This window comes from Cajanus cajan, chromosome 5 (assembly GCF_000230855.2).
Source record: "Cajanus cajan strain Asha chromosome 5, NIPB_CcT2T_4, whole genome shotgun sequence".
Classification (NCBI taxonomy): domain Eukaryota; kingdom Viridiplantae; phylum Streptophyta; class Magnoliopsida; order Fabales; family Fabaceae; genus Cajanus; species Cajanus cajan.
Window position 1 is genome coordinate 69224523 of NC_138521.1, and position 25325 is coordinate 69249847.

At 28.9% G+C, this 25325-nt stretch overlaps 2 protein-coding genes across 20 annotated transcripts; both read right to left on the reverse strand.

The window, feature by feature from the left end:
* Nucleotides 1-957: 957 nt before the first annotated feature.
* Nucleotides 958-2997, reverse strand: LOC109811048 (uncharacterized). The gene is made up of 3 exons (XM_020374682.3): nt 2500-2997; nt 1959-2099; nt 958-1863 (listed from the first exon to the last, which is right to left on the reverse strand). The coding sequence occupies exons 1-3, from the start codon at nt 2976-2978 to the stop codon at nt 1380-1382; spliced, it is 1104 nt and encodes a 367-aa protein (XP_020230271.1). The 5' UTR covers nt 2979-2997; the 3' UTR covers nt 958-1379.
* A 17452-nt stretch (nt 2998-20449) lies between these two features.
* LOC109811054 (prefoldin subunit 3) lies at nt 20450-24558 on the reverse strand. Of its 19 annotated transcripts, none has more exons than XR_014434241.1 (6): nt 24397-24521; nt 23398-23452; nt 22952-23062; nt 21651-21780; nt 21462-21563; nt 20450-20718 (listed from the first exon to the last, which is right to left on the reverse strand). XR_014434241.1 is itself a non-coding variant. In XM_083075831.1 (6 exons), the coding sequence occupies exons 3-6, from the start codon at nt 23002-23004 to the stop codon at nt 20710-20712; spliced, it is 258 nt and encodes an 85-aa protein (XP_082931957.1). In that variant the 5' UTR covers nt 23005-23062; nt 23398-23452; nt 24397-24521; the 3' UTR covers nt 20450-20709. The 19 variants fall into 19 exon arrangements, 4 of the variants coding, with proteins under 4 accessions (XP_082931957.1, XP_020230278.1, XP_020230279.1 ...); XM_083075831.1 differs by having other exon boundaries at nt 21687-21780; XM_020374689.3 differs by having other exon boundaries at nt 21442-21563; nt 21687-21780.
* Nucleotides 24559-25325: the final 767 nt, after the last annotated feature.

Consider the following 25325-nt stretch of genomic DNA (forward strand, 5'->3'; position numbering starts at 1 on the left):
ATTATATTATAATACGAAAATAGTTTAATATTTATTCTTTGAAATACTATAAAAATTTAATAATGTATTAAATTCCTTATTTAATGTTTCAAGAGTTCTAAACTAAACGTTAATAAGAATGAGTTTTTATTTTACTAAGAAAAAATGTATTACTGTTCTCTCTGTCAATAATAAATGATTTTTTTTTACATCATATATAATAAATGATTATTAGTAATTCAAAGAATGAATGTAGTGGTTAGACACTATGTACTCATATATTGTGAAATAATCTATATGGTAGGAAATTCTATATTTGCTTCCTATCATATGTGAAAATTTTTCGAACCAATGACAATAATTATCATGGGGCAAGATTAGTTTCTAACACAGGAAGTTAGAAATACTCATATTAGAAAAAAAATGATTATTATTAGTAAGATATTGAAAAATCAGAAATTATTATAATTTTAACTAGCTGTGTTAACTAGTAATACATTTTTTAGCACACTTTTTAACATCCACACTAAATGAATAAAAGTTATTAAAAGCTTCAAAATAAAGATAAAAATGTATTGAACAAAAAATAAAACCTACAAAAATTATGGTTTTTATTAAATTTTAGCAAGCAACAAAAAAAATATTTAAAGTGATACTTTGAAGAAAAAAAAACGTGTTACATTTCTAATTAACAAATGAATAAAATTTAAATATAATTTTTTAGATATAGTTGATGTTATTTTCTAATTAAAATTGCAATTTTACCTTAGTATTATGCATTTATAATCATATTAAGGTAAAATATTAACTTTGTTTAGAAAATAATATCAATTATATTTAAGAAATTATATCTAAGTTATGTGTGTTTAGTTGAACAAATTAAGGGAAAACCTTAATCCTAACATTGGGATTTCCACTGCGAAAAATCCTATCGAACCAAAAGATCATGGTTACGGAGAAATACTAATAGAGAATAAAACAATGCGGATAACAAGAGAAAAATGAAAGAAAAAAAATATTAATATCTTTTTCGAAAAGAAAAGAAAATGGCTCATGGGTGAATAAATATCTAGTTGCAAAGATTAACCCATAGAAGAAAGGGGGAAAAGAAAAATTGAAGCCGGAAAATAAAAATACATATATAGTCTATCCATATATATTTTATTATAAAAAGTGAGAACCTAGAAATCGTCTCATACGAACACAAGGGTTGCAGTGAGGTTTCTGTATGGCAACCCTCCAAAGCACAAAAGAGTCCAAGAAAGGTTTTCACTTTTCATGATATGTTGATAATTAAGTTGGATGATTATTGATTATTAATTAAGCGAAATATGAGTATATGATGATGATGGATGATGGATGATGGGTATGATGAGCTAGCTAGAGACGATCTCCATTCCTCATGAGCGATATGGCATAATAATGTCCTGAAGAAGGCCACCATTGTCCCTCAAAAGAGCATGAGGAGGAGGATTGACCACTCTAGAGGGCACAAAAGCTTGGCGATTTTCTTGGTTGTTGAGGAAGCCAGTGATGGAGGAGATGTTCATGTTTCCAAAGTTAATGCAAGAAGAGGCGTTAACAACATTCAGAGGTGACGTCGAGGTGGAGTTATATAACGCAGCCGCTGCAAGTGCTTGTTGCTCCAACTCCTGTTGGCGTTGCGAATGTTGTTGTCGCAGTGCATAGTTTGCTGAAGCCACTCCGCTTGGGCCTCCAGACCCACTTGCTTTCTGCACCAACCCCACTTTTGGTGGTAACGGGACGGTGCTAGGGTGCGTGTGCGTGCCCTCGTAAGTTGTCATCACCACCGAAGGGTCCTCTGTCGAACGCTCCACACGCTTCTTCACGCCGCAGTTCGGAAAGGTGCAACGATAGTAGCTCCTGTTTTGCATCAATCCACAGACAGAATCAAAACCCTAAGATATATAATTATGAGAATTGAGAGATGAAATGTACATCAATTCCCAATAATATACCTGGGATGTGCACTGTTTTTCAAGTCTTTCTGACCGTACTTGCGCCACCTGTAGCCATCTTCAAGGTGATCCACTTCACTCCTTGTCATGAATGCGACTCTCGACTCTTTTTTCTTTTGGTTCCTCTTCTTTGGCTTCAGCCTAAGCATGGAATTGTATCAAAATAAAATATAATAAATAATAAATAATAAATAACTCTTTTATTTTTTTGTGTGTGTGTTGGGTTTGTATAATGAAAACAAATGAAAGAAATCAAAAGTACGAGAAGATGAAATCGGTGAGAAAATACAGTGGCAACAACAGATGAAGAAACCCATTTTAAATTTTTAAGTGCAATGAATATAATCTCCATCAATTGTCAAAACTCAAAACCTTGTCTTTTTGCAATTGTAACTGACTTTATCTTCGTTTTATTATTATTTGATACAAGCGCATTGAATAACATACATATAGAATTAATTCCTTTATTTTTCTTGGAAATTAACAAATTAAATTAAGATTAATAAAATTAATTTAAAATATTATTATTATTATTACTCACTGATTCTTAATCTTGTCTTGATCATTGTTTTCTCCTCCTTTGTCACTATTCATGGTCTCGTCTTTCGTTTCATTTTTGTTTTCTGTAGCTTTGTCGGTGACTTCATTCGGTGGTGACAAAATCGGCAAAGAGTTTGGTGACAGTGAAGTATTGACAACCTCAAAGCTATTGGGGGCATTAGGACTGGGCAGTGATTGAAGTGGTTGGGTAATTTCGGGTGGTGGTGGTGCTGATGTGGTGACAATGTTTTGGTGCCAAGTATAATCGGGGAGACTCAACATGTCCATGAAACCACCAAAGTCAGAAAATTCTGGATCGTCACACAAAGAGGGTGGCAGTGGTGACATCATGTCAAATATGCTTGAGAAAGCAGGGGAGAAAGGGAAGCTCATGTTTGAAATCTCATCAGAAAATGCCACAAAATTTTCTGTAGTAGACGATGGTTTCGAGTTTTCCTCTTTCTCTCCCTTCTCATCCATTGTTTTTTTATCAATTGCAGGTGCTATGTATCAACAAAAAGCTTTACTTATAGTTCACTCTTTCTCTAATTTTTCAAAACTAAAAAATTAACCCTATTAATTACTATTTACTTTTTAATGTTATTTTATTATTATATTATTATGAAGAGAGATAAAATATTTATTATTTTCATATCGCTTATAATCTCATTCAATTTATGTGTCGCACTTTAACCTCATCTTGATATTATCACTATAAGAAATGTTACATATAATAACATAAAAAGTGTTATTATTATAGATATAATATATGTAGGTATAAATCTATTTGATACGTGTCATTATATGTTATACCTATACTAATAATATGTCAATATATATTGTATTTATAATGTAGGTAGAAATAGTTTTTAGTAAAAAATATTGTGTCACTATAGGATGTGTATCACTACAAGATAATTTTTTTTGTAGAATACATTTAATTCAATCTTAAATTAATTAAAAAGGTATAATTATATGTCAAGTGAAAATTGATTGAAATCATGTATACTTAATATACATTATCTTCGACCCTAATTATAAGCAACATATAACAAATCATCAAGATTAAAAAAGTAATTAATATGGTTATTTTTAATTTATATCATAAATTCGAGTTTTAATCTAAATACACCATTGACTTTAAATGATCGTTATATTTAATGTTAGTTATAAGTAAATGAATAAGAAATAAATTTAACAATAAATGAAGAGTATACAAGAAATTTAATCCTATATAACCTTAAAACCTAATGGTTATTGCTTATAATAATTAAGACAAAAGAAAATTTCAATTAGTTACTTATATTTAGGATTAGAGGTAATAATTTTTTTAATGATGATATCAGAGTTCAAATCTAAGATCATGTGCATATTACTTTAGTCTTCCACCACTAAATTAATCTTAGTGGTACATATATATTTTTTATAATCATAATATTATATTGATATGAAATATTTATTGTCAAAAATAATGACTAATCTCTCTCAAAAATCGTGAACACACACAAGGATAAGTATTTTCCTCCAATGTAACGTAGTATATTTTATACTCAAAAACTAAGATTCAAACCAAGACAACTTGGTTATTTGACACAAATTACTACTACTTACATCAACCAGCGTTGGTTGGTACGTATACTTAATAGTTTCATATCATTTAATAAATTTTTTTAAAGAGAAAAACAAAATGAAAAGATAACATGGGGCTTTAGGGTTTTATTGTTTAAATAAATGGTTTATTTGTTTATTTATTTTGGTTGTGTGAAAGGACTTTTATTTAGTTGGGGTTACTTAATAGCTTGGACCTTCTTCCTTTAAGTTTAGCTCTCGCCACTTTCTTAAGAAAGTGGATTGAAGTGTAACTCAATCCTACAAAATTGACTTAATTATAAGGTAAAAGTTGTCCTTCACTTATAAACTCTCTAACTGTCTTATTTTTAATCGATATGAGATTTGAATTTTTTTAATATACTCTTTCACATCTAATACTATTGAGTCTAATACTTAGATAAATGATAGATGGCCTCTTTTAATGATATATAAGATAAGCAAGATTTGATTTTTTCCCAGTACTCTACACCTAACAACATTAGGCTTGATGTGTGTACCAATAAGAATGATAACAGGGTGAGATAGGTACGAATTTCTCTATATCCATTCTCATCTTTGTTCTCGTACCCTATATTCATGTTTGTCCTTATACTTGATGGGTATGAAATTTGTGTCCCCATCCTCGTACACATTAAGTATCAGGTATACCCATATTCACCTCGTAACCCTCTAAAAATTAATTAAATATTATTTTTGTAAAAAAAATATATAAAAAAATAATTTTAACATATAATAGTAATTACAAAGTTAAATTAATTAAGCTTATTTGACAAATTTAAAATAGAGGAAGAAGTTACATAAAATTTAAGTAAATTCTAAAAAAAATAAATTAAATATTTCTAAATTTAAAATAGGTACAAATATGCGTAAGAGTATTGGACGGATATGTATATACCCATCCTCATCCTCGTATCTGATTTAATAAATCAGATATTACACGTACTTGTATTTAGTCAAATTGAATATACATCGTCAAAGTCAGGACGAGTTCGAACATTATCTACACTAGTGAAAAATCAGCATATTACGTCACCCCTTTTACGTCGAAAATACGAAAATCCGACGAAAAAAAAATGCGGTGGCAATTTTGTAATTTTCGCGAACTTTTTTACATCGAACCTGGTAGGGTCTGACGTAAAAAGTCAAATCTACGTCGAATGTATGTTGTGTCTGACGCAAATTTGAATAAGGGAGCGTGAGGCACACCGCGTGCATTCACTCTTCATCACTTTTCATTTTTTTCTCTGTAAACCATCTCCCTCTCCTTTGTTACTGAATCGTTTTTTTGTCTTTTGCAGAGGGATGAACTCTTTGTTACTCATTCGTGTTGGGATTCAAACAAGTCCCACATCGATAAAATAAAACAACCTTGTTTGAGAGGAGGATTGTTGGGATTCAAACAAGTCCCACATCGATAAAATAAAACAAGAAATAACAACTTATATAACACAAACATACTTCAATGATTGAGAGGCCTTTTGGGTGATGACCAAAAGCAAAACCGTGAGGGCTAAGGCCCAAAGCGGACAATATCTCATCATTGTGGAGTATGTTTGTGTAATAACCTTATAAAAAAATAAATAACTCATAAAATATCCTCTCAGACAAATACCATAAAATAACCCCATCAGTGGTATCAGAGCCGCAGGTTGGATTTGGTGACAACCAATAACCCTATAACCCCTCATAACTCATAAAATATAATGTGTCATATAAAGACAGATTCCGCTACATGAAAGGTTAGGTCCCTTGTTTGAGAGGAGGATTGTTGAGATTCAAACAAGTCCCACATCGATAAAATAAAACAACCTTGTTTGAGAGGAGGATTGTTGGGATTCAAACAAGTCCCACATCGATAAAATAAAACAAGAAATAACAACTTATATAACACAAACATACTTCAATGATTGAGAGGCCTTTTGGGTGATGACCAAAAGCAAAACCGTGAGGGCCCAAAGCGGACAATATCTCATCATTGTGGAGTATGTTTGTGTAATAACCTTATAAAAAAATAAATAACTCATAAGATATCCTCTCAGACAAATACCATAAAATAACCCCATCAGTGGTATCAGAGCCGCAAGTTGGATTTGGTGACAACCAATAACCCTATAACCCCTCATAACTCATAAAATATAATGTGTCATATAAAGACAGATTCCGCTACATGAAAGGTTAGGTCCCTTGTTTGAGAGGAGGATTGTTGGGATTCAAACAAGTCCCACATCGATAAAATAAAGAGGATTGTTGGGATTCAAACAAGTCCCACATCGATAAAATAAAACAAGAAATAACAACTTATATAACACAAACATACTTCAATGATTGAGAGGCCTTTTGGGTGATGACCAAAAGCAAAACCGTGAGGGCTAAGGCCCAAAGCGGAAGGCCCAAAGCGGACAATATCTCATCATTGTGGAGTATGTTTGTGTAATAACCTTATAAAAATAACTCATAAAATATCCTCTCAGACAAATACCATAAAAATAACCCCATCAATTCGCACATTGTTGTTGCTCCTCGGGTATGAATCAAGGTTTCGTTAGCACTTTTCTACTTTGCATTGCTACTCTCGCTATCTGTTTTATTCGATTTTTTGGTTGTTCTATTTGTATAGGTTGTGGACGTTTTCTTTTGGGTTGTTCCACGAAGCAGAATGGCTTGTTCTGCAAGCATAACGGCCTGTTCTCCAAGCAGAACGGGCCGTTCTCCAGCAGAACGGCCTGTTCTGCTTGGAGAACGGGTCGTTCTGCAAGCAGTACGGGCCGTTCTAAAAGCAGTACGAGCCGTTCTGAAAGCAGAACGGGCCGTTCTACTTGCATTCTTATGTTTTTTTTTTGTTTTTTACTACTTTTTTACGTCGGATTTCGTAATGTCCGACGTAAATTTACGTCGGTTTTGCAGGTCCGACGTAAAATTTACGTCTCCCGCTTTTACGTCGGTATGTTTTCTGACGTAAAAAGCTCAAAATATCCGACGTAGTACACCTCTTTTGTACTAGTGCTACAAGTACATTTTTACTTGTCATCCTAATGTATCAATGGTGTGTAACTCTTTTATAATAAATATAGATAGTTTTAATAGCATATTAGATTATAGGTTATGTGTCTAATTCAACTTTATAAAATTAACTTGTAAGGTGAGAGTTGTCCTCTACTTATATAATTTTGAATCATTTTTTCTCTAGTGAAAATAGGACTTTGATTTTTTTTTTTTCCAATACATCCCTCACATTTAACATTATTAGACTTGATATATAGATAAATTAATGGTAGGTGACTTTTTTAATGATCTTGAATATGTAGTACTTGAATTTTTTTAAACTCTAATATCATATTAAAATGTAAACTATGAGTTTAACTCAATTTTACAAAATAATTTATAAGACGAGAGTTATCTTCCGCTTATTTACTTTTTAATTATCTTATCTCTAATTAACGTGAGGTTTAATTTTATTTTAATATACTTTATTATATTTAATATTAGTAAATTTGATACATAAATAGATAATTAATATTTTTTTTAATTATTTTGAATAGACGTGAGTTGAATTTTTTCTATACATTTGGTTTCTTTTTGGACATAACTTAGGGCTGAGAATCTGGAAAACAGGTTGGCTCGCCTTGGGAGTGACCGACATGTGCCCGTTTCCGATGTCACGGTGGATGGCAAATGCAACAGCATTTAGTGCAAAAGAGGACCACTGGTGGGACCCACTTGGACGCGTATATTTGACTGGCAACCGGTTAGAGTGTGAACGGGGGAGTGTACACGTGGGATGTAAGTAAAGGGTTTACTCTCTGATGATTACCATGTGATCTCCTGTCCCCTTTCTCCTTCTTTTCCTTTTCCTTTTGGCGGCAAATCCTTTCAACATCCATATTATGCCAATTTTACCCTTCACTTTCACTCTTCTTTTGTAACGTACCTTCTGTCCCAGTTCGATTCAGTCTATCAAAATTATGTTTCTATTGTGTAATCTAATGGGAAAAGGATAAATAAATAGACTTTGCAATAACCATTGATACTTTAAAAAGTATAGTTTCGTTACAACATTTGCCTCCTAAACTCTATTTTACATCACCTCTTTCATGAATAAATATAACATCTTGAGTTGTCCAAAAATAATTTTCTGAACGCGCTTTTTAAACAAATAGTAATGTCTAACACATTTGCATTTAATTGCCTTAAATGAATTGATTTTAATGCTTAAATCATAAAAGTATTTATTACACGAACAAAGTTAAAGAGTGTTTATTATTATTTGAATTGACCTATTAATATTTAGTACCCTGCTGTTGAAAGCTCTCCTTCGCTGTCTCTATCACACTACCGTTGATGAATTCATTATAGTTATAAAAGAAGATTCTAACATCAGTATAATTTTTACTAAATATTATATTATTTAATAATTTTATATTAAATATAAATTTTATAAATTTAATCGTTGAATTATAATTTCATATTATTTTATATGTTTATATCAATTTTTATTAAAATTGAACAACTTGAAAATAATTAAAATATTCATGTTTTATTATATTTTGAAATATATATATTACATCAATCTTTTTATAAGAATGAAGTATCAAATCATATTGAATTAATATAAAATTTTGTATATATGATTTAAAAGTAAAAAAAAAATTATAAAATTTATATTTAATATAAAGTTATTAAATAGTGTAATACCTAATAAAAGTTACATAGGTGTCGTTTAAACCATTTTCATATATATATATATATATATATATATATATATATATTATGAATAAGTCTGCTTAAACTTATTTTACTCAATAACTCATGATTTACATTAAATTTTAACGGTTTAACTGTTAAATTAAAAGTTGTTAATGTATAAATAAGTTTGGAATTTTTTAAATATTTTGAAAACTATTTTCTGCTTCATTAATTTAATTCAAATTGATGAATAATCATAAAAATATTTTATATTTCACTGATTCATTCACTTATGTTCAATATCAAATTTCAACAATTCAATTGTTAAATTAAAAGTTTTTAATGTATTAATCAAGTCAAAATAAATTTTAAAAAATAAAAATTATTTTATATTTTATTTTATTAATGTAAATCAATGTATAAAATATTTTGGTGCTTGTCCTTCAATTTGAACTAATGAAACAAAATACTAAATAATTTTTAAAATTTTTATATAGAATATGAATTATTAAGTATAGTAAATCTACCAAAATATATTTTTCAAGCAATTTTTTTTTCTCTCTATAAATAAATAAATATATATATATAATACTAATTTCACATGAATTATGGAAGATAGTTAAACATATTTAATTTTTACAATTTCATATAAAATATACTTAAATGAAAAATAATGCTCTTATTTATTATTTTAGGAATATTTTAAATTAAAAATATTAAATAAAATTAAATTAGTTGAATTTTATTTATATTTGAAATAATTTTTTCTCTTATATATAAGTCAAGTAATAATGTATCGGAAGTCGGAACTGCTATTTAAATTTGCATATTTATTCATGTGACAGTGCAATTGACACAAGAAAACGGTGTTTGAGGAATTCCAAAAAAGAAGTTTATTAACTACTCCCTCCCTGTTTTTTTTAATATTTAAGATTTATAAATAAGAATTAAAAAAAGTAATATTTTAATTTTTAAAATATTTATTATTTATTTTTTTATCATATTTTTTAGGTGATTAAAAAATAAATAGATACAATAAAAATGAATAAATATATTATTTAATAAATATACATTAATTATCAAAAAAAAAAAAAATTAATGAATCATTAATTTTAAAATAATAATAATAAAATAATAATAACAAAACAACTAAAAAAAATTTGAAGAAAGGGATGAAAATGATAAATAAAAAAAGAAAATTAATTACGTTCACATAGCTGCGCATCTAATAACTAGTGTGTCGTGGCAGAAAGATGGAGCATTCATTAAATTTTTTTTCTTCTTTTTTACACAAATAGGGTTTGTTCCATTGTTTAAAGTTTTTATTTTATTTTATTTTTATTTGTTACACAATGGAAAAGATTTTTTCCCCTTTATGAGATATATTTTTGATATATATATATATATATATATATGAGAAAAGATTTATTTATTTTAATTAATAATTCATGTTTTATATCAAATTTTAATAATTTAATTATTAAATTTAAAATTTAACATATTAAATTTATTTTTTTTTAAAAATTAATTAAACATAATTTAATACTCTATTTTATTAATTTATAAAATAATTTTATAATTATTTATTAATTTATATTAATGATACATACGTGCAGCTCTTTCAACTACGATATATAACAATAATATCTTGCAAAGCAAAATAATTGTGTCAATAAAAGCAAACTAAAAATATCTCCGAACGTGTAGCTTAGCTGCAAGTTAGAAGCCCGGTCAATAAAATCAATTAAAAGTATAACTGTTTTAATGGTATTAAAATATTAATTAAAATTAATTAAAAATATTAAAATACAAAGTAATTTAATAAAATATTATGTAACAGAAAAAATAATCAAATAAAATATTTAATTAAATTTTAAATTATAATAAAATTCTCCAATATTTGTCTTCTAACTTAAATAGTTAAGTTAGTGACAAATCTAAGATCTTGAGTAAGTAGACATAATTTATTTAAAATATAACTATTGTTATATACATGAATTTAAAATCATAAATATTATATATAAAACAAGAAAATTAACATAAAACACATCAATTCTTATATTTTAAAAATAAAAATTTATGTGAGTATTTTTAAGAATTTTTCTTTCGACAAAAACATTTTAAATTCTTTTTTAATTTTTTATCTAATTATTTTTTATTTATTATGATTATTTATTAATTATATTTTAATATTTTAAAAATAAATTATTAATAAATAAAAATAATATTGTGATATAATATAAACTATATATCATAATTTAAACTATAATTTACATATTTAAAAATATCTGTTTATACAAATTTTAAATGTGATTTATATATTCAAACATAATATTTATGTGTATGTATAATTTATATTTAATATTATATTTGTATGATTATTTTATGAAATAATTAGTAAATGATATAAATTTTTGAAATTTTACTATTGTATATGTTTAATTTGAATAAAAAAAACGAAGAATATTTTTTTAATTAATAAAAAATTTAATTTATATATAAAAAAATTAATTTGACATTTCCAAATTTTTTATCTAAGTTCCGTCACTGATGTGTGCATGCATAGAGATCAACTTCAAAATGTTGTATATTAGAGGTCATTGGTATGATGGTATCATAGGGAGAGTCACTACACCAAAATTAGGTTTTTGTGGCAATTAATTTATTCTTTAGCGACCATATAAATGGTCATTATTTTTTTTACCAGCATTTAAATAATGGCTGGTGTATCCAGTGTCGCTAATACTATTAGCGGCATTTATATAAAATGCAAATGCTGGTAAAGACCTACTAAATTGTCGGGAAAATTTATTTTTTTAGTGGCAATTTTAGTAGCTATTTTAAAGGCTATTAAAAGTTATTTTTTCAATTGTCTCCTTTCTATCCATTTAGTGACTTTTGTAAGATGAGGGTTATTTTCTATTTATATATTTTTTAATTTATTTTTTTAATTTTGGTAATAGTGGGTGATTTGATACTAATTTATTATAGTGAATTAAGAGTCTAACTCAACCCTATAAATTAACTTATAAGGTGATAGTTATTACTCACTTATATACTATTTAATTATCTTATCTCTAATCGATGTGGGACTAGTTTTTTTAAATAAATAATTGTCGCTAATAGTAAACTTTAGTGTAATATAAATACACTTTTAATAGCTATTATATATTAGTCATTAATATTTTTATTATATAATTAAATAGCGGCAATTAAATTATTGCCATTAAACAATTGTCGTTAAAAACAATTTTTGTTGTAGTGAGTATAGGATAACAATATTTACTCTGTGGCAAATGTGTTCCTTATGTACATAAATTAGAGATTACGCTATTTGATTGAAACATAGGCGACAACAACTCAACCTGGTCACCTCGATATATCAATTTCGAGTCAAAAAACGAAACAGAGATTTTCCAATACTCGTCACATTAATGTCCCGATAAATACAAAAAATGTAGGAAATACTAATGTGCCTAGAGAGTGTTGTGAAAAACCATTATAATAGTATAATTAATTAACTTATATATATTTTTCATCTTGTAGAATAAATTCATTTCTTCTTATTATTTAGGATTGCAAAAGAAAATAAATAACAGTGTTGTGAGAAAATCAAATCAAATTATTGTCTTTGCTTATATTTAATAAAGTGTTGAATTCAGTTAATTACCTATATTAAGTCTACAATCTAATTATAATATTTTTAATTAGTAAAATTTCGTTAAAAAAATCATTTAAAAAATCCTGAATTTGGAACAAGAAAAGAGGAGATAAAATGGAAAGGGAATTATATGGAAGAAAAGATTCGATAACAAGAAAGTCATTTTTCCTAGCTAATTAGAATAAAGTAATTATTTTTTTTATTATATAGAGGTTATTGGTAAATTAGGGATTAGTGATATTCATCCACCATTTTGGAATAGATTGGGATGAAAATAATGTTGTGCACTAGGGGTTACTACACATACACACATGTGTATGTCCGCTTTGAGTCCAAACGATTTTGCTTTTTTGCTTTTAGAGATATGTGTGTGTATATAAACCAATGTCTATCATCTTATTTGAACGATGTGAGACTTTGCTTGCATCCGATGGTGGCCCCACAGAGCTCATATTGGTGAGATATTGTCCGCTTTGGGTCCAAACCCTCACGATTTTGCTTTTAGAGACATTTGTGTGTATATAAACCAATGTCTATCATCTTGTTTGAACGATGTGGAATTTTGCTTGTATCCGATGGTGGCCAAACAGAGGGCCACCTCCTAACCCTTCATGTTATTGGGAAGCCTCTTTTCCACATGAACCCACCGTTAGGAAGACTTTCGACACAAGAGATCCCAAACTTGGATCTACCCCTACCAGCCATCATACTCGTCGAGCCGGTCACCTCACGATGTGGAATTTTGCTTGTATCCGATGGTGGCCCCACAGAGGGCCACCTCCTAACCCTTCATGTTACTGGGAAGCCTCTCTTCCACATGAACCCACCGTTAGGAACGGTTTCGACACAAGAGATCCCAAACTTGGATCTACCCCTACCAGTCATCATACTCGTCGAGCCGGTCACCTCAGACCATCGACTCTGATACCACTTGTTGTGCACTAGGGGGTTACTACACATACACACATGTCTCCTTGCTTTTGGACATCATCCAAAAAGCCTTTCAATCAATGAAGACAAATGTGTGTATATAAACTCATGTTCATTCTCTTGTTTGAACGATGTGAGACTTTGTTTACATCCCAAAAAATAATAGAAATAGACAAAAAAGAATTAAGGTAAAAAGAAAACATGATAGATGATGTGATGAAAAAAAGCAGACAGGAAAAAAAAATGGAATGAAAGCGAAATGGAAAAGAAAATTTATGTATGATGATAATTTTTCTACATCAAATAACTTGAATTTTAACCCATATGATAAAGTACAAACACATTCTCAAGTGAAAAAACTAACTTGACATTTCAAGTGTTAAAATCTCACTCTTAATTCTTTAAATTTCTACTTTATAATAATAATAATAATAATAATAATAATAATAATAATGTATATATATATATATATAATATGGATTTTTTTTTGAATGACTAGATCTCATATAGTTAAAATATCACAGGAGAATATAGCATTCAATCAATATTTTATATATTAATAGGACTCTGCTTTTTATTTGAAATACATAATTAAATATTTAAATCTAACTTTTTGGGTGCTGTTAAGTACTTGGATTTAAGGAAGGTAGATTGTGTCTTAAAACACCTTTAATATATGTAAGATATTATTTATTCAAAACTACTAAATATTTATTAATACATATTAAATATAAAATAATATCTTTTTGAAATACATGGAAGAGGTAGGAAAAAGTTTATGTATGTTGGTCTTTGATACTCATCACACCAAGAAGATTTATAAGTTATCTAACAACAGGGATTTTATATTGGAAGTGAGATTTATATTGGAAATGAGATTTCAACTCACGTTTTCTGAGATGAGTATGATCTTAATTGATTAGATTATCTTTTGTTAACTTTTTTTAATATTTAAAAATAAAGAAAATTTAATTAAATAATATATTATTTTATTAGTTCCATTTTATGCGATGTTTAAAATTTTAACACAAAAAATATAATTAAAGTATATTTGAATAATTTTTTTTTATAAATAATTATAAAAAAATAAAAATAAATTTTTTATAAGTTAAAATTAATTAACTTATACATAAGTTAAAAATATAATTTTGGAGAAGTTAATAAGAGAAAACTTTTACAAAATAAATTATGTAGTAATTTTAATTTATAAAGAAGATTATTTTATTTTTTCTTCTTATTTTGTTCTCATAAAATTTCTTTTGAAGAGATTTCACCAAACATATTTTTAATATATATTATTTTATAAAAAAATTATATAACTTCTCGATACACCTTTAAAGTTTTTTGGATTTCTGTTAATAAAATAAGTATTAAAAAGAAAAAAAAATCACATATTTTAATATTGTATTAATAATAGTTAAAGATATAATAGAAAAATAACATTTGTTGTTACGTTTATATTATAAAATAATAATTAAATTGAAACAGAACGACCAAAATATTAAATAAAATGAAACTAATATAGTAAAATATTAACATAATTAGTAAATTTTTCAATAAAAAAATATTATTAATAAATTTTATTGATAAAATGTTAAAATATATTTATTCCTTCAATAAATGAATACTTTTTTACATATCTTTCACCGACTGATTACTAAAGTAACTTTAACTCAATATTTTAGTGAACAAAATAAATAAGTGGTCATAAATGGATTTTCAGATGCAATAACATCACCGCTATATATTTATGATATACGTATACTTTTTGTATTTTTTTTTATAAGAATGTAATAAAGAATACAAATACAAGGTAATGTAGGCAAAACTTATTCTTTGACTTAGGTGGATGAAATGTTGAAACATGGTATGAGGCTATGTTTCTTCTAGAATAAGTTGACTAGTCAATATGTTAGCATGAAACAAATATATATATATATATATATATATTTATTTTATTTTTTTTGTTTTTTTTGAGAAAATTTGCAATGCCCCATTATATTATGTGTCAATACAAAAAAACTTCGTTCTCACAATCTTAAATCAGACGGTGTCCAAGTTCAATTGCAACTTCCAACTGCCATCTTCTAATTGAAACTTCCATTATCCTTATTTTACGACCGACCATTATACTTTAACTTTATAGAATTTATTAGACTCGTTTTTGTTAAATTTAAAACATTGGAGAATATTTGATGATTTAGGTTCGGTGGTTTCTCTACTGAGGTTCATGTAACTTGCTTAATTAGAGTTATTGAAGACGGTGCTAATTTAGAAACATTATCAACTCAGTTATTCATTGAACAACATTTATTCCTATTTGAATATTTGGGTGTAGCAAATGTGAAAGCAAATTGATTAATCTACCTATGATTCGAATATTTTTTTGTCAGAGTCCTTTTTAAAACGACCAAACCAAACCCATTTTGTAATTTTAATAATATAAAGCTGTGTTCTAGATGTGTGTCACCATCTATGATTTCCATACTAGATTATACTTTAATTAAGGCCAACGATACTTGTGAACAAGTTCTATAAGTTTCTGTTTAGGCTAAATTTTCCAAAAGCACCTACACTTCTCATAATAATATTCCATTTCCTTCGAAATGTTTTCAGAAGAAATTAGGTGCTCTGATTTTATTCTAAAACTTAATTTATTGCTTTAGATGCTCTCAATATCTGACATGTTTTCAATAATTTAAAAAAAAATAAAATAGCTCTCAATGTTATAGCTCTTTCTCATCTTGAACTTTTGTTTTGTTTGTAACCGTAGTCTATTGCTCTAAAATAGTCAACCCAACAATGCAACAACTTTTGACCAAAGTAATACACAGTTTTATAATATTAATCAAGTATGAGAATTAATTCATATAAAAATATTAGTCATTATTCCTTCAACCGCAACATATAAAAAAATGACATCCGATTTAATCAAGAAAATCTTATTGAAGTTTCTGTCGAAGATACCGTTTGTTTTTTCTTCTCTAGCTGTTGTTGCCTTGAACATGATAAAAGAACATTTATTACCCCCATATAGCCTTGTTATCTCTGCTTAAACAAAGTTTATCAAAAAGGTTAACATGCTGAATTAAATAATTGCACAGACAGTGTTCAAAATAGATGTACGTCATGTTATTTTTGGTGGGGATATCGTCTTTAATTTGATTCGAGATTGCCAAGTCTTGAAATTTTTTTTTTGTTTTTTTATAAACTACAAGAAAATTAATATTGATATTTCAGGCACATTTATAATAAATCATAAGTATAATAGAATATTAATTTATTTCGTTAATGACTAAAATTACCTCTTATACGCTTGCTCACTTAGGAGCTAATTCCTTAACACAGAAACTAAACTACAAGAAATATAATTTTTATAAAATTTATTATGTAATATTATATATATATATATATATATATATATATATTAATAAAACAATATTTTCCATTTTACGATAAATGGTTATAAATATATAATAGAAAATAAGTAATCTTTTATTAATATTATAAAATGACAATAAAAAGTATAATGAAAAGAATGTCAGAACGTGAAATAAAATGATACGGAGGAATACTTCATGTCACTTCATAAATCAATAATTTCGGTTCATTATATCTAAATTAGGGAAAAATTATGAATTGGACGTGAGATTCATAAAATATATATATATAAAAAATAATAGTAAAAATGAATGAAATATTTAAAAGTTAAAATTGTTAGATTATACAATAGCAACAGCAAGTCATTTAGTTTTCTTGCTAATGTTTTTAGAAGCTCCTCCTACTACGTTGAGAATTTCATTTAAGAAACCCATACCCTTTATTATCTACTAAAAACTTGTATGAATAAATATAAATCTTTTGAAATAGATGATATTAAAAAAAAACACGTAGATGGTACCAAATATTTCCCGCGCTTTCCCTGAATTTTACTACACAGCATAGAAAGATTAAAATGGTGTGAAAAAGACTTAACGCGTTGGCATATTGTTCACGATTTTCTAGAAATAAGAACACGCAGGCGATGATTGCGGCGCCTCTTGCTTCCAATATTTTCTATTTTTCTCTTTTTTAATATACATGAGATGAGACTCAGAGTATATTATAATCATTATTTTCATATTCATACACCTCAAATTGGCCAATAATTTAAGGTGTTTAGTTGGCTTTGGAGTGTGCATGAGGAATGGGATGTGGGGACACATGGGAAGTCAAAGTCAACATGTATATAGTTTTTATATGTATCTAGCAAATGGCAATGGTACGTTAAATTAAATTAACTAAAAAAGGGTAAAAACGCGTAGAGGAGAAAGAGACAAATGGGCATAGGATTGCGTGCACGTCTCTACGATGTGTGCTTTTTGTAGCCATGGCCTTCCTATTAATATTATCTTATATTTATGCTAATGCTAATGCTAATGCTACTTCTCTTTTCCAAATCAATCTAACTTATTTTCTACTATCACTTCACACAACGCACACTTACACTTACACTTACACTTGCCGCTCCTATTTATGCCTTCATTTTATTTCCATTTATCATCAAATTTCAATTCTTCATTGTTTCACATGCATAATTCATCTTCAACTCTCTTTGCCGCCAATTATTGTAATCTTTTTTGCACCATCGATTATAAAATACTGTACTGAAATTTATTTCATAATTACGCAACATTGCAGCTAGAAAATTCTTTATTTCTTAATTATATACAACTCTTTTCACGAGGTAGCAAAAATAGATTATTAATGAATACCACGTTTATAGATTCTTCAAAACATTACGAATAAACAAATACCAGTATATGGCAGGTTACTTTATACTCCACTGTCGTTGCGTATAATCAGTTAATGTTCGGTGTGTTCTTGATCTGTATTTAAAGAACTTACGCCCAATAATATCATTCATGATTACAACTTAAGATAGATTCCAGTCATTTCTTTTTGCGTTAAAAAAGCATATTATGTCACTTCGTGTCTCAATTATTTGCAAGATATAGATGGGGTGTTTATTTATTTGCACCATAAATATGTGGATGTTGTTAATTGCAATGGTTTTGGATAAATTATAATTCCCGAGTAATATCTTAATGTGGATAAATATGAACTAGCATATACCAATATTGGTACGTATGCGGACTCTTTTTTCTTTTTTTTTTCCTTTTCTTTTCTTTTTCCGGGTGGGGTGTTGTGAGAATGCATTTAATCTGTGCAGAATAGTTAGTGTTTCAGAATAAGCCACGCTAATGAAAGCGTCCATCTCAGTAATTTCCAGTAATAGTAATGAAAGTGACATAATTACGAAGCATATGCCCATGAAAATCTCTTTTTAGATATGAAATTTTGTTTATTTGAATAAGATGTGCCCTATTGCACGATTTATCAATAAAAAAAAATAAAAAGATTTCTACTCGGAATGTAACAACATATAGATACAAACATAAATATCTCAAACTTCACATTTAACCAACCCATCTTTTCCCAATTTGAAATCATGATCAACCTCTTTGTTTTATTTTGTTAAACATTTTATGACTTAAACATTGAGAGGGAAAAACATATATTAACCTTTATAATTAGGTCATACTACAAACCTCAATCACATGAAACGACTAATTCAAAACACAATAGTTGAGGAGGTCTTATGATGGCCAAATCCGGGTTATCATCATCATAATTCACAAACAATAACATTGATGAAGAACAAGCAACCCAATTTCAAGGGCAGAATGAAAGTGGAAGTGGATATCACGAAAATGGAAATTCATGTCTAGAAGGGAAAGGGGTGTGGGTGACTTTTTGTGAAGGATGTGTGAATTACGTGCCAATGTGAAGGATTGAACCATCACTAAATGGGCCAAGGTCAACCACACCTATTCTTTGACAGAGATAGAACTGACTGACGATTATATTTTAAGGTACAAGAGCCTCACCAACCAAAAGCTCTAGATAAGTTTTTGGTTCATAAGGTGACACATCGTTGGCCCACGAAGCCCTTTTCAACTTTGTTACCCTATAATAATACTTGACAAACTATTGAATCATTGATACAACAAGAGTTGGCTTCAATAAAAGCAAGCCACACAGAATCTAAGGATAGACTTCACGGCTTAAATAATAGGTGACAAACTTGGACCGGCACGAACTTTTAAACAACCAAATTTCAACGTATCTAGTATAGACACAACTCAAACTCAAAATACACTGCCTTGGTAGAGGGTATGATGACTTGACATATCTTAACCAGCCAAAAAAAAAAAAAAGAGAGGAGACATTAATGAATATGGATGTGTTTAGAAAAACAACTTTGGAATCCCACACCAAACAGATTTATTCAATAAATTTGTATTATAATAAAAATCATATTATAAATTTGATCATGGAACTTATCAAAACAAATTTTTAAAGGTTTATATAGATCACAATTTTATCATGAACTCTATCTTTTGTGGACATAAAATGTCATTGAGGTAAAACAAAAGATATATGCAAAAATATCTCTCAATGATTTAAATCTCTTCCCTTCCCTATTTTTTTCAGATTTTGTAGGATATCTCTCATAGTTTCAACAAGTACGACTCTTATTTAGATATATTGTTTGAGAGAAATTGGTTCCTTAAATAAATCTCAATGTTATATGAAATTAGTTCTTAATTTTCAAGTCAAAGATACCCTAACTCCCCAAATGTATCATAATCATAGCGTTATGCAAACTTCACTGTCCCGATCATGTGGTTCTCCCTAATAAAATTCTGAGGCATTGCTGCAGATATTTGGCAAAAAGTTTATATTTGCAACTGAATAAGAAAAAGACAAGTGCAAAAAATATATATTAATAAATAAATAATAAGACTGGTTCAAAGGTCGATTTTGCTTTTTGACTTGTGTGACAGACCGTTGTTTATGGGTCCCCATGTGATGAGTCTACGCCCATAAAATTAATTAGCCTGCTAACCATATAATATTAAACCATATGTCAAGCTATAACGCAACAACGAATCCTGTGTTGGCACATGAATAACAGTGCCACTTTACCTAACTCAACCATTCAAACCATAAGTCTAACATCTTGGATTAACCTGTTTTCTATTACGTTGTTGCTTTCCACAAATTGTATTATTAGACCAGTACCAATTATCTACATCATGTACAAATGGATTTACTCATCCCTACCATGTATAATAACACGTCTTGTCCCTTCATTTTGCATAATTTTAACGACATGTTTCATTCTCAATCAAAAGATTCTGTGGGCCTTTTCGATTACCCCGCTGGGCGCTGGTCCAAATTTTGAATTCAAATACCAGCTTGCTCAGACAATAAACCTTATCACCAACACTACAAAATCAAAATAAAAAATAAAAAAACACCCATGTGATTGCACTGAATAAAACATGCCAATGGTCCATGGACCAGGATATGGTATCTTTCCAAACGCGTTACAGAGACTAGTAAATTAATCATGTAATAAAATCCCTAGCTTTAGAAGCAGGTATAAAATTTTCTTTCCTAGTCTCGAGTCGTTGTGGCAACAGCTGGTTGAATTCTCCGATTATGAACAACAATTATAACCTGATCAAATATAGAAAGAAAGAAAAAAGATCGAGAACTACAACTAATTCATGTCAATTAGGAGATGCAAATTAGCAACAACTGCACAACAAAAAATTGTGCTTGCTTAATAACTAAGAATAAAAGAAGAAACCGATGAGTTTGTCACTTTTTTTTTAATATGTGGGAATCGATTTTGATACCAAGAGGGTTTACAACATTGACAATGATAATTTGCGAATGGCAATATTTGTCATGCTTTTAAAAATATATTTTTTCCAAATATAGAGATGAAAGTAAAAATGTGATATTAAAACTCTCCCATCAATTCCTCTCCTCTCGATTTTCACTCCCTTCTATATTTCCTACCATTTATTTTTTCACCCATCCTACGAAGCACTCCCTAAGAGGTAGTGAAGTGCTTGCAATTCTTTGCCATGCAATGCAAGTCTGATACCATTGATTTAGTTTGACGGGTAGATGCAGCAAATGCAGACAGATATGGGGTACCTGACAATTGGCAATCTGACCTGGGTTACTGTAACCTGGTCCCTTGAGAACTGTAGATCAGCAAAAAAAACTTCTAAACTGGCTTTAGCATTATCCAGGTTCTTCTGTAGAGGATCAGTAGCCTGCACCATAAATTCACATGTAGTTTACGTAAGGAAAGAATTAAAATTAGAAGAAACAGCCATAACACCTAAAATACTAAAACTAACAAGGAAGCACAACGTCTAATGAATATTCCAACATAACATTTTCTCCCAGCTATAAACACGCTGAGACAATTTCCTCAATGCGAGCTTGCAAATATATTCTTTCTGACACTTCAACATCAGCAGTAAGTTCCTGCATTTAGGTAGAGTGAAACTTAAACCTTCCAAAAGGAATCAGTGTCTGGAGAAAACTTTATTAGGAGAGATAAAATCGACTTCAATAATCTCTACGTCTTGAAAGAAATTACTCTTAGAGGATATCCTTGGTGAAAAAAAAAATAATTAACCTTCTAGTTCCAGTTAATTAGGCAGATTCAACAATGAGTTCAAATTTTATTCATAGTGTAAAACATTTTACAATATCAGTAAATAAGAAAGTATAATACCAATTATAGACAGTGATTTTAACACTGGGAATTTTCTAGTTGAAATTAAAATGAGTATCAATGCCATTATAATTAAAAACCTTCATATCATTTGTACTAGACCAGTATTAAGCATGATTCATCCTAGCAAAGCCCAGCCAGGAAAGCCAATTACAAAGGTCTATCCCAAAGGCAAAATGTGCACATTTGTGCAAGAATATAGCAAGTGGATAAATAGGAAAGAAAAGCATTGCACTCAGCTCAATCATGAATATGTATGTTGATTGCCGGGGAAGAGGTAAGTCATTGTATGTATGTTATGATGGGTATCCAGGTATGCACACAAAAACAGACTTCCAGTCATCAGTTTGAGATGATGAATAAAATGTCAAGGCATTAGTAATTGACAAATACCAGTGAACATAAAATAAAAAATAAAAAATTATATGTTATAAAATTCATGATATAGAAACCAAAGCCAGAAAAAATCAAAGGCAAATATAAACAGATGCATAAAACTAAAAAACTGAAACAAGCAGATTAGTATAAGTCCAAAGGAGGCAGTACCTATCCTAAAATATTCATCTGTGTTGACCATGGATCTCAATGACCAAAAACTAAAAATCAACAAGGTAAGAAACAATAGAAGGATTTAGAACTCAAGGATTTGCCTATAGACATGATTCACAGTAGAATATTATGACACCGTTTCATTCAAGTAGCTAACCCTTCCTAATGAGAAAAAGCTTGGTTGTTGTTGTAAGAAACTATAGAATATCTAGAATAACCCACAATTTCTGTTTCTTACAAAAATTACAAATCAAGAAATTTATATATCACTTGGATCAATAATTAGAGATAAATTTTTAGTTAAAGCCACAACCCGAGCCCTCATCTACATCATGGAAGAGAACAAAAAGCTGAAATGCAATCAATCACCTATATTTTATCTTCCAACCTCTGAAACACATGTAATCAATTTTGTGAGTCATATACTGCTCAGATCAGCTATACAATCCTGGGAGACAAATGTTAGGGTGTGGTTCCAGCCTACAAATGTTTTTGAAAAATGAAAATGTGGAACCTGTGAGTCAGTTATAAAAATAATAATAGCATGAATTATGATTATGACACATCACAGAGCATAGAGGTTGCTGCATGATCCTGTCCAGCAGGAGCTTCAAGGACTTTAAAATGCCAAATTCACATTTTCTCTTAGAGCAGTCAATATCTTACTCTTTTCCACTGATTCTAGCTTGAAGCAAAATTAGATTTACATTTTTCTATCCCTTAAATCAAAATTTCACCGACCATACATAGCAAGAAAAAATAAAAAAAATCACATCATGGCAAGGTACAATCTATATTATATCAGACAACGAAACCTGAAGATCCCTTTGCTGAGCAAGCTTCACTTCAACCAACTTGTTTCGCTGAAGCCTGCAGGAAGAAGTGCTGGGTGATTCATAAAATCTTATGAAACATGCATGGCAGAAACTCACAGATTCTGCTTGTTTAAGAGTAAGAAAGAACTTTTAGTTACTCAAGTATCTATTCAACATTCAAGGTAACAGCTACTTATGAAACCTAGTTTCTTTGTAGAACTAACACTTAATAACAATGCAATGCATAAGTCCCTGTTAACATAGAAAGATTTAGAAGCATAGAAATATAGGCTAATGGTTCAGTGAAAAAAACGCTGAACTGATATCATATTTATAAGAAAATAATACAACCAATATGTACAATAATGAATGATAAAAAGAAAAATCAAGGAAATAGGAAGGAACCTAGTAGACGTGAGCCTATTTCTACATCCCCATTTCATGAACGTAGAAATATGAAGTTAATTATACGGAGGTGTACACTTACTGAATCCAAAAATGAGAAATTAAGCACGATAGATCCAAAGATATAAAGAGTAATCACATCAGATACATTCTAAAATTCACATTAAAAACAGCACGACACATTAAGTTCAATCGGGTTGCGTGAAGTTGCTTGCTCTACCATACTTCTGCATGAAACTCTTCACTTCTCATCTTGTTACCTCACACCAGTCACCATCAAATATACGTTCACATCAATTGATCTTTAAAATCAATAGAACATTCAAAGTTCTCATCCCATTACCTCACACCTGTTAGCATCTTGTTCCCTTCCAACCCACATATATTCTCTTAATCTTACAAGTAATCAAAAATTGTATCATTATACTCATCCAATTCCATAATTAAAAAAAAAAATCAATTGAAGGATCAAGCAGCAATGCAAACAGCAGGCCCTTTTAAAAAATAAAAATAAAAAAGAAGCTTTTGAGAATCTAAAAGTCCTTTAAACATGAATATTGAATAATACATTGATTATTGGGGGAAAGAATAGACCTTCATTGGAGAAAAGCAAGCGCAGAGTTGACATCAAGGCCTGATTGAGTGAGAAGCAGCAACAGCAGCATCGTTCTAAGAAAAATTAAAATGAAATGCAATTGCGTTCATTTACCCCAGATCGTTTGTTTTGGGCCTTTTTCTGTTCCTATCTTTGGGTCAAAGCCCAGGGAGAGTTCATTATGGGTTAATTCTGTGTCAGCTTGGTAATGGGCCTACAATAAACATCCTGGTTGTAATATGGCTGACAGGCCACACACAATGGGCCTTTTGGGCTCTTCCCCAGTGCTCTCGTAAAATTCGGCCGTGTGATTATATCAGAGTTTGATTAATGAAAATGGTTTGCGTAAAGTCCCTTAAACTTAATACAACATAAAATTATGATTTAGAGAATGCGTGGGAGAGATTAATTTTCCCACTTTTAACTATTTGAAAAAAAAGAAATTGTTTATAAAATAAGCTGAACATTGGAATCAATAACTTAATTTTATAAGTCTTTTTTTAAAAAATAAAATAAACTATTTTTATGAACCTGAAAATTTGAAACTTATAATTATTTTTTAACAGTATTTTTTTATAATTTTATTTTTTATATAATAACTGATTTTTTTTATTCAGATAAAATTAAATATATTAAAATTGTTTTTTAATAAACTTATTCAAACGAAAATTTATTTTAATTATAATAGATTATAATAATAATTAATTATATAAATAATCAATTATTAATATAATCTTATTTTCACAACTTCTTAAACACAATCTTAAAATGTTGTGTGGATTCAATGGAGGATTGAGTGGAATATACGAGATTACCAATCCAATTGCACATGATGTGTCTCAACTCTCTAAACAACCTTAACTTCCCAATACTCCATGTCTTACAATTCCCATCTCTACTCTTCTCCCATTATCTTTTATATATAATA